Source organism: Motacilla alba, chromosome 4 (genome assembly GCF_015832195.1).
Source record: "Motacilla alba alba isolate MOTALB_02 chromosome 4, Motacilla_alba_V1.0_pri, whole genome shotgun sequence".
NCBI classification, from domain to species: Eukaryota; Metazoa; Chordata; class Aves; order Passeriformes; family Motacillidae; genus Motacilla; species Motacilla alba.
Window position 1 is genome coordinate 10,442,162 of NC_052019.1, and position 18,045 is coordinate 10,460,206.

Consider the following 18,045-nt stretch of genomic DNA (forward strand, 5'->3'; position numbering starts at 1 on the left):
GGCTGGAGGGTCGTCACCTCATGTGCTGCTCTGTTTGGGGAAGGTCTGTGCCGCTGTGACAGCGGGTGTAGAACAGCTGCGTGAAAACGCTCCGGAGAGCAAACTGCAGACCGGGACGGCCGACTGACGCCGGACAGTCAGCCCGGCCCATCAGGGAGACATCTCGGTACACGTTTATTAGCAAATAACAGCACATTATGTAGTCCTGTTTTGCCCTGTCTGAGCAGAAGCTATGCCCTGCCGTGAGTTCGGGCCGCTCGAGCAGCGGCCGTGCGGCGAACCCGCGCAGAAGCGGTTCGTGCCCTGCTCGGGGCCACTGCCAGCAGCAGATTGCTCGGAAACGGAATACAAATAGAAAATATTTTAAATATATATATATATATATATATATATATACACACATAAAACATAAATAGAGTGTAATATAAAATAAAACACTGGTTTTGTCATCTCTTAGCCATAAGGGTACAGTATCATTATTCTTGGCAGATACCAAGTGTCTGAGCTGTGTCATCATTACGTGAGGTAGTTGAGGGTAGTACCCTGTAAACTGTCCTTTGCCCTCATGATTTGTGACCCGTTTTTGGTGCCCGGGTATGAATTTGAATTACTAACAGGAGCACTTTCCACGGAAAAAAGTTTCCAACTCAACATTTTGCGGTGAAACTGCACCAGTTCTTTGCAAATTGAAAATAATGTGTTTTTACTTCCACCTTCGCACACGCTTCAAGATTTCAGAGCAAGGCTGAAATTTACACTGAAGTTATTGTTTAGGACAGCCTGTTGTTACTTTCCTATTGCAACCACCTGTTTTGAGTTCTTAATTAGTTTTGAAAGTGTTGACTTGCAGCCAAATTATATTAAAACATTGTGTGAAGTCAGAAAAGTTATTTTATATTTTTAGTACAGAACACTTCTTTAAATGAACTCTTAGGCTTTCTCATTTGGGTAGTGTGTCTGATTTGCAATGTAAATAAAGTTAGATGCAATAGCTACAATATTACAATGTAATTTTTGTAATTTTTTTCTCTTCTATGAGTGAAAGGCTTCCAGCTGCTGCCTGATTTACTTATTTTCCAGTTACAAGTGTAGTATTTGTTTATTTGGCTGGAGATTGAAACACTTTCTCAGTTTTTTTTTTTTTTGCTTTCTTTCTTTTCAAACCTGTTGTGCAGTACTGGAGCTGCATCTTCCTAGAACTGATTTATCCTGCTGTTCCCTTCTACTATGTTTATACTAGTTTCTCTGTTTTAGAACCAGAGCATCATGTCCATAAAAGAATAAGGTTGAAATAAAAAGAGAGGTATCAAGGAGATAATATCAAGATGATGGGGGAGGAAAAGGGGTGGAAAAAGCAGACTGCTGAAGTCGTTTCTGTACTTCATTATGTTCAAAGTCTGTAGTGAGCCCTTTGCCAGCCCTGGGCCACGATGTCCTACATATACCTTTGAGTTGTTCTTTCAGCCAGTTTAAATCCTGGCCAGCTTCTGCTGCCCTGTCCGATGGTTTTTGCTCCCTTCAGCACAGCAGGGATCTCTGCCGTGTGGTGGCAGGGATGGCTGGGAGTGCCTTGAGCAGCAGAGGGCTCTCCAACACCAGCTTCTGGAAGCAGCAGAGGCTCAGCCTCTATTTCTTTGGGCCAGGTTCTAAAGGAAGGCAAGATTCTTCTCTCTCTCCCAAACCACTGCAGTTGTACCTCCTGACAGGAGGTACAACTACGTGTCTGTGCAGTTTTGCAGTGCTCTTGCCTGACCCAGAGATGCACACAGAGTTGCCAGCAGACTTTGTGGGGCCATACTCCATTTGTTGTTTAAGACATGGTATTTTCTCGCCTGGGTCTTTTATCACCCTCTTTCTTAATACACAATGTGGTGATAACCAGTGGTGTCCCTGTTTCATATTTAGCTCATATTTTAATAACAAAGACAATGTAATTCATTTACATTGGTTCAAAGGCATTTTTCTTACTCTGTATCAAGCCAGTTGAATTAGAAAAAGGGCAGGGCAAGATTTTAGTTGCCTCTGCAGTGCTGTACTCATACATTTAAACTAGTCCATGGATTTAATTAAACAACTCTTTTAATTTCTTTTTATAATTAAAAACCAGACATCTGTGGTGCTTCAGTTTGTGTTTTATCTTTTCTTGTTTGCTGCAGTTTAGCTAACAATGAATCAGGAAGAAATGACTGGCAACCACAATTCACGGGATAATCTGCTAGCAGATTTCCCCAAAGGCCCGCTTTCCAGATATCGTAAGAAAGCTTCCTTCAACTGGAAGGAGATGGCACTGTTCATAGATGGTGAAGATACCATCCAGCTGAAGGTAAACTTTGCAAGAATTGTAAGCATGTTGTAATTGAAGAGATACCAGTCGAACTAAGTATGTTGTTCTTTTTTTTTAAAGGGAGTATAGTTAATAATGCTCTGTAAATACGGAGCATGAAGGAATTTGATTTGCACAGCCAATTTTCAGAGCAGAGCTGAATTTTTAGCTCATTTAATTACTGAACATCAGTACAGGGGAGACCAGCAGGTGCTACATTTCAGAACTTGACTGTTCATTTCAAACTGAGAAATAACTATATTCTACCATATTTCTTTACTGTTTGCTTTAAATCATAGATCACATGGTTTTGCAAGGCACGTATGCAGAGCTAAGTTCAAGCCACCGTCGTACAGTGTTTCTGTCTTACTTTGACCTAATTTCCAATGTTCTGTGCTTGCATTAATGCTTATGGGGCATTGCAGTTGGAGATTAGCACGTGAACCTTGCTGAAAGTTAACCCTACCAAGAAAAGAGATGGTGTGGAAATGCATGACTTGGAGATATAGGAGGAGAAATACCTAGCTTTCTGAAGTGGTGTAGATTTACATAGATTTAAGTAATCTTGAATCTTCACCATAATTATAAAAATCCTAGCAAGATCAGAGAAATCAAAAAGGGCTAGTTCTCCATCTGACTGGTGTGTGTTAGAGCAGAGAAAAAAACTCAAGTGTTCTGTGTCTGAAGGAGTTTCAAAGCTGTGTGGGGATGTAGAGTTGTTTACAGTAAGAAAGGGAATGCCTTTCAAAGGAAAGCACAGGAAGTCTGGGTTTCTTCCTTCTTATGTGAAGGACAATTAAGAAGATGTGGATATCTTGAAGACACAGGTGTGGTATTAAAAAAAATGCCATAATATATTACCTGATACAAAAATGATTCAAATTACAACATTAAAATATGCACATCCCCACACTGGATGGTTGCATATGGCAGTTCCATTAAATGGAGCCTTTTTTTACTTTCATCTGGGAACAGAGCAGTTTGGTAGCTTAATGGTTTTACTATCATGGCATATTTCTAACTGAATGTAAGCCCTGGAGTTTTACCTTTACACTCAGACTGAGGGACTTTTGCCCCTTAGATTCTGCCAACAGCTTCATATATTGAGATAGTGAAGCTGCTGCACAAAGCAGGTAAGTTTTACCATATGGTTCTTGTAGATTCAGAGTGAATCACTTCATGGCGAAGGAGATGTCATAAAATTTAGCTGCATGAACTGTATATATGACAGATAATTTAAATATATTTCCTAATTCTCTGGAATTTTTGCTTTTTAAGTTTATACCTTCCAGCAAATGATTGTAGTTTGAGATCCACTGTTACTCTGGAAGGAAGTTAACAGGTTTTGTTAATGATTTTAGGTCAATATTCTCATGTCAGTTTCTTCCCCTCCAAGAACAGAATCTTCTCTGCTCTGGAAAAAGATCCTCTCTTTGCACATCATCCTGGAGAAGATTTGTGCCGTGAGAAATACCAGGAGCTGACCTTCCTGCGCTGTAAAAGGCTCTTTGAGTATGACTTCCTCACTCAGCAAGAGATGATCGAGAACCCATTAAGGCTTTTTAATATGGTGCTCTGTATAGGAATGTATGATTGGTCTCTATGTCTCAAGTTTTTCTTACATTCTGGTGTAAGTACTGTTCAATGGCTATAGTGGTGTATGTTTGAATTTAAGTAACTTCTAATGCCATTCTAATTCTGTTGCCTATTTTATCTAAACTTGATCTTTTCCTTGTCCTTTCTTTTCAAGAATAGTATTAATTTTTAATTGTTTAGAACAGTCAGTAATCTTTGTTGTTAAACCACTGTCTCCACTGGAATCCCATTGGAAATTAAAGGTGAAACAGTACAGACAGAGATAGAGAAAAAAAATTTGATGCCTTCTTTTGTTTACTCCTTTGCTTTCTCTCTAGGTTAGCCACATAACTTGGTTGTTGGTGTCTGTGTGTTTGCTAAAAATTTGCAGGTATCAAAAACTTACCTGCTTGAGCCCCAGTGTCTTAATGAAGGGCAGAATCCAGAAGGAATGGAAAGCAGTTAAAAATTTCTCACTGGCATCAGTGGCTGAATTCTGTTAATCAGTTGTTTCCCAGATGGGTCTTTCACAAAGAGTGGTCAACATAGCTGGTCAAATATTATCAGTTGAACAAATTAATTAATTATTACTATTCACACAGCTGGGGACCATCTAGGAATTAGAGTTCTATTGTGTGAATATCCATGTAGGAAAACTGAAGGTAGCTTTCAAATCAGCATTCTTGTTTGACCTGAAGCAGCTACTTTCAGTTCCCAATCTGTTTGCAGTAAAATGAGCTATAATAGTCTTGAAGTTTTCCTTTGCTCAAGGGAATATCATTAAGGACAAGTGGAATGTATTCCTAAGCATTTGCAATGAAGGCTTGAACAGGTTGGAGCTGGGATAAGTTCAGTCATCTGTAAAGGAGCCTTGACAAGATCAAATCCTGACTTACCTTCCCCAGCTATAGTCTAACTATAGTTTACAGTGCAGCCCACTTTCCCTGGTCTCTTTACTGCACATCTCTATTAAAAGTCATGTGCAAATTGTGCTTTTCATCACAGGGCACTGATTTCATTCATTATTCTGTTTTACAGTCGTTTGCAGGTTCAATTATGAGTGCTTCTAAGAGATTTGCGCACATTTTGAAACAAGCTTATGGCATGGAGGTAATTCTTTTTTCTAATAATTTGGGAGAAATGGACTGTGTTAGAACTGTGTTTGCACTGTTTGTAGTTTTAGTGTTATTTCTGATCTCTTTACATACCTAGGTACCTCTAAATAGCAAAAGGAAAGGCCATGGAGCAGATTCAGGCATTGAGCTCTGACTGTCCTCACTACTAGCTCATAAACCACTTCCTGGATATGTTTTAGACTGTCCAAGTTAACATGCAGAAAAAATTGGGGAACTTTTCCCTAAAGGCAGGATAGATGACATTACACCAGTTCAGGCTCTGTCCAGAGTCATTTAAGAGTATCCTGCTAGGATGCTCTTAACCTTAATGTGTTGCCATAAAAATTCCATTCTAATGCTATAAAATGGAAAATAATAGTGTCTTAATGCCAAAGAAACACCCCATGGAGTTCAGTGGAGACTTGAGACCAAGCACTCTGCAGAATAAATGCAGCCTGTCTGATACAGAAGGTGCCAATCCTAAACATTTTCTCCAGTCTAGGCCGTGTAGGCAGCATTCACTGTCTGGCCAGACCCTCTGATTTTGCAAGATAAATATTTTGATTGCACTTTAACTGAGCCTTGTGCTTCTTTTGTTGCTCTTTATCACTTCCTGTTTTGTTTTGTTTTTTGGGTTTTTTTTTGCCAATTTACTCTCCAACAGCTGAATTTGAAATAATTTGAAAGTCTTGCAGTTTCAATTGATGTAATAAAGTGATCTTGAACTGTGCCCTCTATCTCCTTATTTAGATTTTTGGATGTTTTGCTCTGACCGAACTCAGCCATGGAAGTAACACCAAAGGCTTACGGACTACGGCCACATTTGATCCCAGCACTCAGGTTAGTCCTTGATGCACACTGTCAACCAGGCTTCCTTTCCATACAAAACTGTGTGAGAAGGAGATGGTCCCTGCATAGGCTTCAGCTCTCACAGCTGAAACAAATCTCTCAGTTATTTACTTGAACTCACAGCTCAGTTTAACCTAAGATCTAGGAAATGCTTCCCAGTCCATTCATCTGCTTTTTTTTTTTTTTTTAACTGCTTAAATGAGCAATTAAAAAAGCTGAGTTTCAGTGCTTACCATGAGATAATGAGCTTTTTGAACTCTAATTTTTTTTCTTACTACACGTGTTCTCTCTAAAGTTGAACACTATAAGAGATTTCAGGTGCTGGAGTGCAGTATAGAATAAATCCTGACAGTTAATTAATGATTTCAGAACATTGCCAGAGTGGTGAAAAAAAATCTGTGACCTGATTTTTATTATCTATATAATTTTCCTTTTTTTCCTGGTTACAGGAATTTGTCATCAATACACCTGACTTTGAAGCTGCAAAATTCTGGGTTGGTAATATGGGGAAACATGCCACTCATGCAGTTTTGTATGCCCAGCTCTATACTCCCGATGGACAGTGCCAAGGATTACATCCCTTTATTGTACAGGTAGGGTAGAAATATTGTTAATCATTTTATTCTTTGGGGGAAGAGTGTGTTCAAATTTAAGACTTTTTTATGCTGTTATTTATACCTGACCAGCAGATTCTTTATTTAATACCTCACATTTTATTGGAATTGTAACCAGGATACTTTTTTCAATGTTGACTGATTTTATGAAGGTTGTAGAGCTGGTTTTGTACTGTCAGTTTTCTGCAAAAACTTCAGAAAATACAACAGAGCTGAAAAGTCTCCAGATGATATTGGTACTTATATAGATAGAACTCACCTGTGTCGTATCAAGTCCTGGAAGTCTTGCATAGGACTTAAGGTCATTTATGTCTGCCAGTGCTTCAGGCTGATCTGCATGAATCTGCAAACTTCTACTGCAGAAATCATTTTATAAAATTAGAGGCATCAGAAAATATGTTGGTGCAATAGAAAACTTGTACATAGTAAAATGTACTAGACTAGTTGCAGACTGAACAAAGTTTATTACAGAATTGAAATATCTCAAAGCTGATTGTTACATAAAAATTCCATTGGTTTCTGCTTTGTCTGTGTACACCTGAAGGAGGTTTCAGCGCTCTGATGAGAGCAGTCATCAGTATTAAGTGATATTTATAACAGTGATGTAATTAGTGTCATCTTCCAAAGTAATTTTCATTGAAGCATCTATGTCCTAAATGAGAGCATGCATAAGTACAAGTTATAAACAGGATTATGTGCTTGGAAAAAAACACAGAGATCTCTTTATCATTAATAACAGGGTATAAGTTGGGAATATTTTCAACCTTTGAAAAATTCAGCCAATAACTTTCCTTGCTCTGTTTCTGAAATGTTTTGTTTTGCTTCTGTACAGATTCGAGATACAAAAACTCTCCTACCAATGCCGGGTGTGATGGTAGGAGACATAGGAAAGAAAATTGGGCTGAATGGGCTGGATAATGGGTAAGTCAATATATTTGAAAAAAAAAAAAAAAAAAAAACAGACTGAAAGATCTTGATTTGCAGTATTTTCTATCTGAATAAACAACTTTTCAGCCTTTCTCACTCTTTAAAATGTGAAGTGTTCCTGGTATTCTGTGAATATCCCCAGGATGTCTTGCAGTTACAGACTCTTCAACAATAATAATGAAAAAAAAATCTAGTAAGTTCTGAGTAAAGAACTTTATCAACTTCTGCACTGATCTGGATGTAAGACTTCAATTATTTTTTGTGATGATTTCCAGCCCACAGGAAGGCTAGTGATGGTCGCCATACAAGATTTATTTTCATTAAAAATTAAGATAAGACCAAAGAGAGAAACTATGTATTTTGTTTAAACCATGGGATTTCTAGACTGCAGCCAAGAAAGAGAAAGCTAATTATTTTCTTCTGTATTATGTGTGTAGTTGAAATAAGAAAGTATGTAGCTTCATTTCTTAGTCATGGACTCCAAGGGCCTTTCTGTGTCTACTTTAATAACCAAAGGTGTCTGATGGGGAGACACAGTGAGGAAACAGAAGTAGATTTCTGCATTAAAATAAGCATTATCTAAAAAATTTTTAAACCCTTAGATTAATAACATATATAAAGACATAAACTGAATAAAGAGATAAACTTTAAATGATAAAGAAGGATTTTGCTTCATTAGGGCTCAAATTTACTTCTTTCTGTTGATTCAGCTCGTTACAGATTTATGTATTGTCCTTCAAAACAGGCCATTGCAGTAAATGCAGCATAGGCATCTGAAAGTATCCTGCTTTCAAATATTATGGCATTGACTGTCTTTCCAGAAGGTTGTAGGAATTTTATGGTTATTTAGCTCATTATCATTGATTCTCTGTTTCCTGAAGACACAGAAGAAATAAATTTTAAAAACTTGAAACAACCCAAAATTAATTTATAGGGAAAAGCTATAAGAAAGACTTGGAAAAGAGGGATGTTTAAGGTTTGGTGGGTAATTTTCCTGCTTCTGCATTACAGACTAGTAGCCACCAGATGGCACAGCAGCATGGGCTTGAGTAATCTAAAAGTTATTCAACTTCATATTTCTATAGAATTATTTAAATTCTGCTGTTCATTATTATATTGCAATATATATTTATGTGCAACACGGGAATGAAGAGTATGCTTGTTATGTGACTTTAAAATGTACATAATTATAAATCCATTTCTCCATTATCTACTGGAAAAAATAGAGTATTTATTAAAATATAGGTAATAACTGAAGAATTTGAAATTATAATCCATAAAATAACCTTTTAGTGAGATACCAGTGACTTCCTATCTTAATGTCAGATGAAGTCCCTTATCTTAGTTGACATCATATGTCATTTAAAGCAGTCATAGGGCATTCCTGATTACTTTGTAGATGTTGTTTTAAGAAAATTATTATGTTCGAACAGTAGTGTCCAAAGAGGCCCAATCATGGATATAGATCTCTTAAGTATGCATTAAGATAGTCCCTGCATTAGAAACCTTAAGACGGCACTTGCAGATTAAGCAAGAAGTATGAGGGAGCCCAAGGTTACCCATAGATACCCCACATTTAGCTAAAAACTCCAGGGTCCTGTGTTTCTGAACTACTTTAGCTGCATTTTGATTTGGAGAGGTCTAACATTGGAGGCAGGCCGACATTGCTCTCAAGAAGCAGGGAACCAAGTTTTGTTCTGCAACCTTCCTGCTCACACTGAGGTGTCAGAAGCATCAAGGCTTGGAAATATTGGCTCTCAGAGGTACATGAAGGTCTGGATGGGGACTGGAGAGGAACTTCTGCTGTTGTTTGCAGAGACAGCAAGCCATGCCACCCTAGAAAATGGACTCTTGGTTGCATGATCTGCAAAATGCCAGGATCCACAGGGGGATATTTCACCATATACAGCCTTGTCAAGGTGTTCTCCTTGGCTGTTTACATCCTCATTCATCCCAGAGAAAGCATGGACTTGTGTTAGTCTCCACTGCATGCACTGCCAGGTTTTTTTAAATGTGTCTCTGAAGTCTGGTTCAACTGCCATGAACTCTTAGTAAATCAGGTCTATTTCCATGTAGTTACACTCGGGATTTGTGGTCACAGTGGGGATCAGAGTATGACATCTCTGACAGAGATGTTTGATTTTGTTCCTGTGCTTCAAGAAATTTATGCTAATAATTTTCAATATGGATACAGAGAGTTAAGTTCCTGAGCCCTAAGGAAGGTCATGGGGAAGAAATTCCAGAGCCTCTTTAGAAAAAGCTATTGATTTATGCTATGTAAGAAAACAGAGTAGTTGATTGCAATTGTCCATTCTGGCTTTGAAAAATAATTAATCTCTTGGGTTGTTTGGCTGAAAGCTGGTTTCCTGCTGATGCAGAGTATAATTTTTTTAGTAAGAGAAAGAATGTCAAACTAATGTGGGAATTTTTGCAGTGTAAATCTATTTCTAAAATTATCTTTCCAAGTAATTCTCATAGTTTCATAAATTGAATGTCCAAAAATCACATGGTGTTTGCAGGTCTTTGTAACTTTAGCTGCCCTGACCAAAAAAAAAAAAAAAAAGACAAAATCTCTGTAAAATATTTTAAAATAATATTTTTCTCTTTCTAGAAAATTTACAATAATTTGCGTAATCAATGCATAAAAGGGTAAAAATAGAACTCTGTTTTTTCTTATGGAGAGTTTTGATTGGGTTTGTGTTTTGGTACTGAAAGACAAATTTAAATTAGACTGCCACCAGGGGATGCAAAAGCTTCACTCTTTACTTAATAATATTAAAATGTCCACCTGTTCCTAGTGGGTACTTACTTAATAATATTAAATTACTTAATAATATTAAAATGTCCACCTGTTCCTAGTGCTCTGGCATTCTTTGAAATATGCTGCTCACTGAGGACCCAAAATGGTAGTAGGTGAGGAAAAAAAACTACTGAAAAGATCCCTGAGTATTTGGGATTTCAGGGGTTTTTCAGTAAAATGCTTGGCAGGCATAAGGAGTGGGGAGGTGACACGCACATAAAGGAAGAGCTAGGCTGTGTTGATGTGCATTTCTGTTTCCTTCCTTTGGTGTGGGGATTTTTTTCTTGGTGGGTTTTTTGTTGGTTGGTTGGTTGGTTTTTTTGGGGGAGAGGGGTGGGGAATGATGTACCTTGATGCCCAAATTGCCCTTTACTTCAGTGCACATCAGGAAATGATTGACATTAGGGGTGAACTAGTTTCATGTCCAGTTTTAACTAGCAGCAAATTTCTGCTTTCCTCTCTCCAGAGAGGGAAATGATGCCCAACCGTATCTGCATGGGGAAGAGTGAAAATCAGCTATAATTGTATTTCAGAAGTGGTGCTTACCATGCCTGTCTTTGTTCTGAGCTTATTTGGCTGTGTCCACTGATAATGTGTATACAGTTTGTTGAGCAGATAAAACCTTTTGTAAGGGAAGAACTAGAGAAATAAAACTGTAATTTTACCTTAAGCCTTTGTAGGGGAGAAAGGAGTCTTTCTGGAGGAAGAATTGTTAACTGGATCTAATGATGATTGTGGGCTTGGGAAAACTGATGGGGTTTATGAGCTGTTTAACAGCCTTTCGTGTACAATTAAAGTGTGGGTCAATCTTTGCACACATACAACACCTAAGATGTTCAGCATGTTCTCTAGCAATCAGTGAGGCCAGATTCAGTGTTCTGGATACTGAAAACAAAACAGAATGCCCAAAAAGAAATGGGTAAACGGGATTTATTTAACAGAAAAGCAACAAATTGTGTAAAAGGATCCCTTCTGGAAGGAGATGGCTCAGAAAGCCCTCACTATAATTCCTTGTATATTGACAAAAATGGGATACGTCACATGATTTCCAAGCCTTTACAAATTGCACTTAAATGGTTAATTCATACTTTTCTTCATTACTATTTCAACATCACTGCCAGTAATACATTGTGATGCTGCTATTGCTAGTTTAAGGACAGAACAATCAGTCTAGTCCTTTTTGTCTTCTACTATTTATCCTCTTAAAATGCTCATTTAGATTTTGCAACTGTTGCAGTTACTTCACTGGGAAGATAGGAGCTATAATATATGGTTGAAGCCTGAATAATCTTTGGAACTTCATCTTTCAATCTGAAACAGTAGTTCAGTGAAGATATACATAATCAGCTTCTTTGGTTGTTTGCTTCTACTCCCACACTGCCTTTTTCTTTCCGCTGTGATGAACATTTATGTAGCTGTAGGGGAACTGGGACTGCCTGAGAACTAATGAAAAATACCCTACCAATTTTTGTAGTCTTCAGTCAGATAATTTGTCAGGTCTGGTTCACTGCAAGGCCTTAGGAGTGGCTGTTTTAGTACAGGAAAAAGAACAGAGATATAAAAAATCAAGTCTAAAAATCAGTCCTTCTTCCCAAATAAAGAAGCTTGGGCTTGTTTGATATTTTTTATTGACTTACAGCCTCTGACCTAAGTTTCAAAGAATTGTAATAGCAATAGCAATGAAGTGGCTATAGATGAAAAAAGAATGTTAAAATGCTTGTGCCTGTATTTATGTTATCTGAATACAGCATGAACATTTTAGTCCTTGTGAAAAGTGCCACTTCCACAGTTAAAACTAGGTATTTTGCAAAGACATCTTGCGTGTTTACAGTTTAAGTTAAAGCTGTGCTTTTTGCAGCAGAATCATTGACATTTCCTTACTTTGCCCCCTTCATGTAATTTCTGCAGTCAGGGTTGGAGACCATGTGGGTGCATACAGTGCTGCACGTGTTACTAGGCTGTGGTCACATTGCTGCAGAGTGCTGCCTTATCCCCTCATTTTTTGTCGTGTTCATGTGCCTCAAAATTCTACAGCAATATCTACTTCACACTGAAATGCACTTGATGTGGGCAAAAATGGAAAAAGGTAGATTTAAATCTGGTCACACATTTGTTTTTTGATGCACAGAAATACAGCCTCACATCTGCAGTGAACTTCAACCAGCAATTTTTGTTCCTTAGCAGAGCTCTGTCAGCTCTTGACAGCTGCAGGACTCTGCACATCCAGAGCTCCTCACAACACTAGCACTTGGACTGTAAGAACTTCAGTGTGAGTGGGTCTTTGTATGCCTGTGAAGTCCGTTAGGTTAGGATTAGGAGGCCTATAAACTATCTTGTTTTATCATTGTTATTGAGCATTACTGTACAGAGCTGCATTCTTAGATTACAGCCTTGATTGTAGAAAATAAAACTAAAATACTGCCATGCAGTTTTCCCCAGTTTCACTGTTACTCTTTCCAGCTTTAACCTTTCTGTGAGCATCAGTCTAGAATATGTGGCAGTTTTCTTTCCTTCTGCAAGTTTTTCATCAAACCTCTGAAATGTTATTTTTCCCAAGGTTTAATGTATCCCATAAACAGCCCTGATATCAATTGACTCACAGCCAATACCACTCACCTGCTTTCTGTTTCTGGCCGGAAGTCTGGCATTAGAGATGATTGCACCATCTCTAATGTACTCAGTAACAAAAGCTGACAGAAAAGGCATTTTAGTGTGTCTGAAGTTCACCAAAGCATGTTTGAGCTATTTGTACTATAGGTAACAGTTTATTACTTTAGTACTGGCAAAGGAGCTCGTAGCTTTTCCAGCTGCTCCTCTTTTATCAGCATTACTGCACACCAGATGAATTACTATTGCGTGATTTAAAGTCAGTGAGATTAACTTAGTTTGAAATGTTCCCTAAACTACTGGCCAGAGAACCCAAACAAGAATGCTACTATTGGAATGGCACTTCCCTCTGCTCAGCTGCTCTTGGTAGAAATCTGTGTGATACAGGGGTTTTTTTTATCTGTGGTAAAAAATGTCTACATGATGCAAAATTGCACATTGCTGTAGAGGCCTGTGATATCTATTTGAAATGACAGCTGTCTGTCTGTCATGCTGAGAGGTCTTAATCTCAGTCACGCTATCTGCTGTGCTGAGGAGGCCCTATGTAGGGCAGCTTTCAAACCTCTGGTCTTGTCATCACTGTGTGAAATTTAGCCATTTTCCAAACTTGCTGGTACATGATATCCCCATGACTGTGTATACAGTTCCATTATTGTAAGATATTTCTTCAATTCTTTAAGGAGATTTTTCCCCTAAATGCGTTGACAGATGTGGGCCAAGTCTATGCTTTCTAGGCTAATAACCATTAAAAATGTGATCATTGAGTTCATTAAATCTTACTATTTATTTTTAATATGTTCCACTATCAAGTTCCAATTGGCCAGTATGTCTAACAATTCCCAATAGCAACGTTCTTGGAGAAGGAGCATAACAGCAGTTGGCAGCAATCTCACAAGGTCGCTTAACCCACCAGTCCTGTGAGGTTCTGCTTTTATTTTCAACACTTGTGCTTATAGGCAAAATATCTTATTCCTTTACACGTGGAAATTTTCTGTTGTATTTTTAATTGCTCGTTCTGCCGCTCTGCTTTGCTCTGTAAAGTCTTTGCCATCTGATATGCATATCCACATATCTTTATATAATATATCTTTAATGGATAATATCAAGGGAAAAAAATCTAAACTTTAAAAACCTGTTACTTGAATTCATTTTGATTTTAGAAGAAAATAGGCTATCATATAATGGTAGAAAATTCAGTATTCTGGTTCACTAGCTGTGAAAGAAGTTATTAAAGAAGGGTGTGCTTGTAGTTTTTAATCATAATAATTTTTGGTCATCCTTTATGTGGTACAGAACTAGCTTCCTTATATTTGTGTCTGACAGATTATAATAAAACTTTATTGAAGGTTTTTCACTCTTTCCAACAGAAGACATGCCTTAGATTTAACTGTTTGGGATTGTATTACAGCAAGTGAAAGTGGGTAGAATTGTTTAGGTCATTTTGGGACCTGTTTTTTTCAGTACACATCTGTTGCATGTTCATTATGAGTAGGCTTGGAATTCCTAAAAGTAGGCAATTGGTATATAGATTTATAAAGCAGTAGCTTTTTATTAACACTTGAACACTTTTAATTTGCTTTTTATGAACACTTGAGTCTCAAGCACAGATCATTAGAAAAAAATTTCTACAACTACTCAACTTTGCCTAGTTAATTGAACTAATAACTGCAGTGTAAAACACAACACATAATTTGCCATCTTATTCATTGTCATTGTCTCCCAGGTAACAAATGACAGAACAAAAGGAAGTGTCCTCAAGTTGTACCAGGAGAGATCTAGGTTAGATACTGGGAAAAATTTCTTCACTGGAAGAGTGTTAAGACATTGAGACAGGCTGCCCAGAGAAAAGGGTTGGAATCATTATCCCTGGAAGGGTTCAGAAGATGTGTGGATCTTGCACTTGGAGACCTGGTTTAGTGGTGAACATGGTGCTGCTGGGGTAATGGTTAGACTCTTGACACTGGAGGTGTTTTCCAGCCTAGTGACTATAAATGCTGCAATGAAGTCTTACCATTCATCACATATGAGGCTAAGCAAGTTCCAGATATGTATTTTCAGAGAGAAAGCCTAAGAACTGGAGCCCTTTGAAATATGATCCTAATATGTGTCCCAAAGATTGTATCATCTCTTAGAGTTAGGTCAGCTCTTCCTTTAGTCTGGCTTATAATTCCAGTTTTTATCACCCATTCAATAGCTTTTTAAAATAATATTTCATTGCTTCCTTCCATGCATCCTTTCCTACTTGGGAGGGATCCTTATAAACATCTATGGAGTTCCCTTACTTTCATTACTCTGATTTTTTCTTAAATTTCTCATTTGCTCTAATGGCTTGTAAAAATGCCATTGATGAGCTGCTGGTGTGCTGTGACTGGCAGGCATCCTGTCAGAAAAATACTCTTCAGTAATTAGTGTCTGCTTCACTGTTTGAACATATTTGTAGCTTTCTGCCTTATGCTTGCATTGTAAGGTCCTAGGAGGAAGCACCTTCTTGGAATTCTGTGGATGGATAGCAACTGTGAAAGAAGAGTGTAAACTAGAAACCTAAACCTTCCCACACAGACTCTTCTGTAATTAAAGTAATGATTAATAATAATAATTTAAAAGCTCAAGTTCTTTCTAAGGTGCATGCTATTGCTTAAAACTATCGGTTGTTGTACAGTTTTAGTTGTGATTCTGTTCGGGATATAGGGAGCAGATAATGTGAATTTAGCCAAAAGATCTTTCTAGAAAAAGGTTTTATGTTTTCAGTGATATGAAAAAAATGTTAACATAGATGGAAATCAGATTTTTGGAAAATATGAATTTGCTTCTATTGCAAAGTAGTTTACTCTCACTGAAATTGGCATTTAGCAAAGCACTTACTAGAGTTGTTGAGGCAGCTGGTTCTTGGTTAGGATAGCACGCCTTTCTCCGTGTCTAAGTCTGAAAATACTGTGTATCTCTAAGGCTGAATAAATTCAGTATTCAGATATGTTTCCTTGGAAACAACTCATAATTTAAAAGCACATACAGCAACGCAGCCTTTATGTAATTTATTAATGTGAAAGACCTGGCTCTCGTGAGCCATGTTAAATAGATCAGCCTTTATTGGCAGGAAAAAGGAATTTTCTCTGATTGCAAATACAGCTTTTCAAGTGCTATTAGATAGTGAGGCATTCGTGAGTGGGGTTGATACTGCTGCTATTGTGCCAAATTGTGTTGCCCATTTGGGTGAAACAATTCAATCACTTTCTTCCTGAAGAATATAAATACTCAGGACATTCTCCCTATCTTAAGAACTTCCCTCTTTATTGCTGCTGGAGTGCCACAGTTTAGAAAGTGTTATCCTGCTCTTCCTTTTCTAAGATGCCACATTTCAGGGAATAGAATTCCTAATTTGAGTTTAAACAAAGGAAAATTTTCTCTTCAGTTCCTTCTCAGGGTGCTATTTCAGCTACATCCTTATTTGTATTGCAGTAGAATGTGTGATCCTCACTCATATTTTAGACTTATGAAAATATATAATGTCTCTATTCCAAAGCAGTTTCCAGACTGGACTAAACAACACCTCAGTTAAGAATATAATTCTGCAGAATTGTTTGAGGCAGGGAATTATTTGGAATGAGAATGGCCCAGTCCTGTTCTAGGTGGCAGAAGTAAGTTGTTCATCTTCCCACGCTTTTTGACTGCTGAGATATCAACCTAGGCAACCTAATGCAGCCTGAGAGTTCAGTTCAGCTTTCTAAGGTGTCACTGAAAGTACTTGTCAAACTGAAAATGACTGTGTACAAGGTCTCTAATAAGTGAATTTATTTGTCTCTTCCCTCAACCAGAACACATTGCTTATTCTTCCATTCTTTTTTTATTTCCTTGCAAAGTTGCTAAAATGGTCTCCTGGACTCAATGAAGTGGTTTTTTTTGTTTTGTAAACATCATCTTTTTAAAATAAAAAACCAAAAAATCAGAAGAGGTATAACAAATAATTTCTCTTCTTGAATTTATTGTACTGCTCTGTGTCTGAAAGTCTTTGTTGTCCCAGTCATATTTCCCTAAAATTGCCTACCTGGCCTGATGGGCTATGTTTTCATTCAATGACATGGCTGAGATAATTATGCAATCCCTTCTTTCTTGTGACCTTTTTTTCTGTAATATAAACACCTCAGACTATGTAGACATAGATTTTATACCGTTCGTGTATTTGTTTAAACAGATTTGCCATGTTCCACAATGTCAGGATACCAAAAGAAAACATACTGAATATAGCTGGAGATGTCACAGCAGAGGGGAAGTACTCAAGTTCTCTCAAGGTATGAAACAAGATCTTGTTTCATTAAATATGTAGAGGTATAAGTAGGTTGAGAGACAGAGCACTGGGCCTCTTATGTCAGGAAGAACTGGATACCTGAGCTTAAGAAGGCTGTTGGCAATTTCACATGAGGTATGAATGTTGGTTTTTTAATTGCCTGAGATGTCTCAACTCACCTTGCTGACTTTACTGAACTTTGTGGGTTTTTTGCATGACCCCACTGATCCCAAAGAGTTTGACTGTGTTCAGTCAAGACTATTCCGAGTCTCACCTGAATGCCTCATCTGAGTGAGCCAAGAGACAAAATTGACAAAGTTGCTTCTGCTCATGCTACCAAGTTGCATCTTTGTGGGGGTAAAATGAAATGTTAGCCTCAGCAGTCATTCTGTGCCTTCTATTCATTCAGGAGGTTAAAGAACGTTTCAGTGCAGCTCTGGGATCCTTGTCCAGTGGCAGAATTATGATCACAGGACTTTCCACAGCCAACTTAAAGCTTGCCTTGGTAATAGCCATTCGGTTCTCAGCAGCTCGCTGTCAGTTTGGGCCAACTGAGGATGAAGAAATACCTGTCCTTGAATACCAAACACAGGTAAATACTTTGGAATTCAATCTACAGACTTCTATATAATGAAACTCACATTCAGAGCTACTACAGAACATAGTAGGGACTCTGAAGCTAGTGAAATTAAAGTTGTCTGTGTCACCTGAAGTATCATTCTAGTACCGCTGTGGAGGTTCATTCCAACTCAAAACCTTCTCCTGGCGTGACCAGGCTTTTAGAACAAGTTCTTGGAAGAGCAAAACAAAAAAAAATCATGTTTTTCTGAAGTAGTGAGAAACATATGTCTTCTAAAGTAGTAATCTTGTAAGAGAAAGACTGTCTTACATGCACATGCAAAAGTACTGCAGATGTAGAAAGAAGCATTTGTTTCAAAATATCAGTGCTTCTT

At 37.8% G+C, this 18,045-nt stretch overlaps 1 protein-coding gene across 3 annotated transcripts in view; it reads left to right on the forward strand.

Moving 5' to 3' along the window:
- Nucleotides 1–18,045, forward strand: part of ACOX3 (acyl-CoA oxidase 3, pristanoyl) — a 32,013-nt gene that overhangs the window by 258 nt on the left and 13,710 nt on the right. The window contains exons 1-9 of one of the 3 annotated variants that reach the window (XM_038135517.1): nt 29–166; nt 2,157–2,323; nt 3,720–3,953; nt 4,937–5,008; nt 5,764–5,853; nt 6,312–6,455; nt 7,309–7,397; nt 17,000–17,096; nt 17,502–17,684. In XM_038135517.1, coding sequence (XP_037991445.1) covers nt 2,168–2,323; nt 3,720–3,953; nt 4,937–5,008; nt 5,764–5,853; nt 6,312–6,455; nt 7,309–7,397; nt 17,000–17,096; nt 17,502–17,684 — 1,065 coding nt within the window. In that variant the 5' untranslated portion in view covers nt 29–166; nt 2,157–2,167. Of the gene's footprint in view, nt 1–28; nt 167–2,156; nt 2,324–3,719; nt 3,954–4,936; nt 5,009–5,763; nt 5,854–6,311; nt 6,456–7,308; nt 7,398–16,999; nt 17,097–17,501; nt 17,685–18,045 lie in introns of those variants that run through there. The other 2 variants (XM_038135519.1, XM_038135520.1) reach the window with 2 other exon arrangements.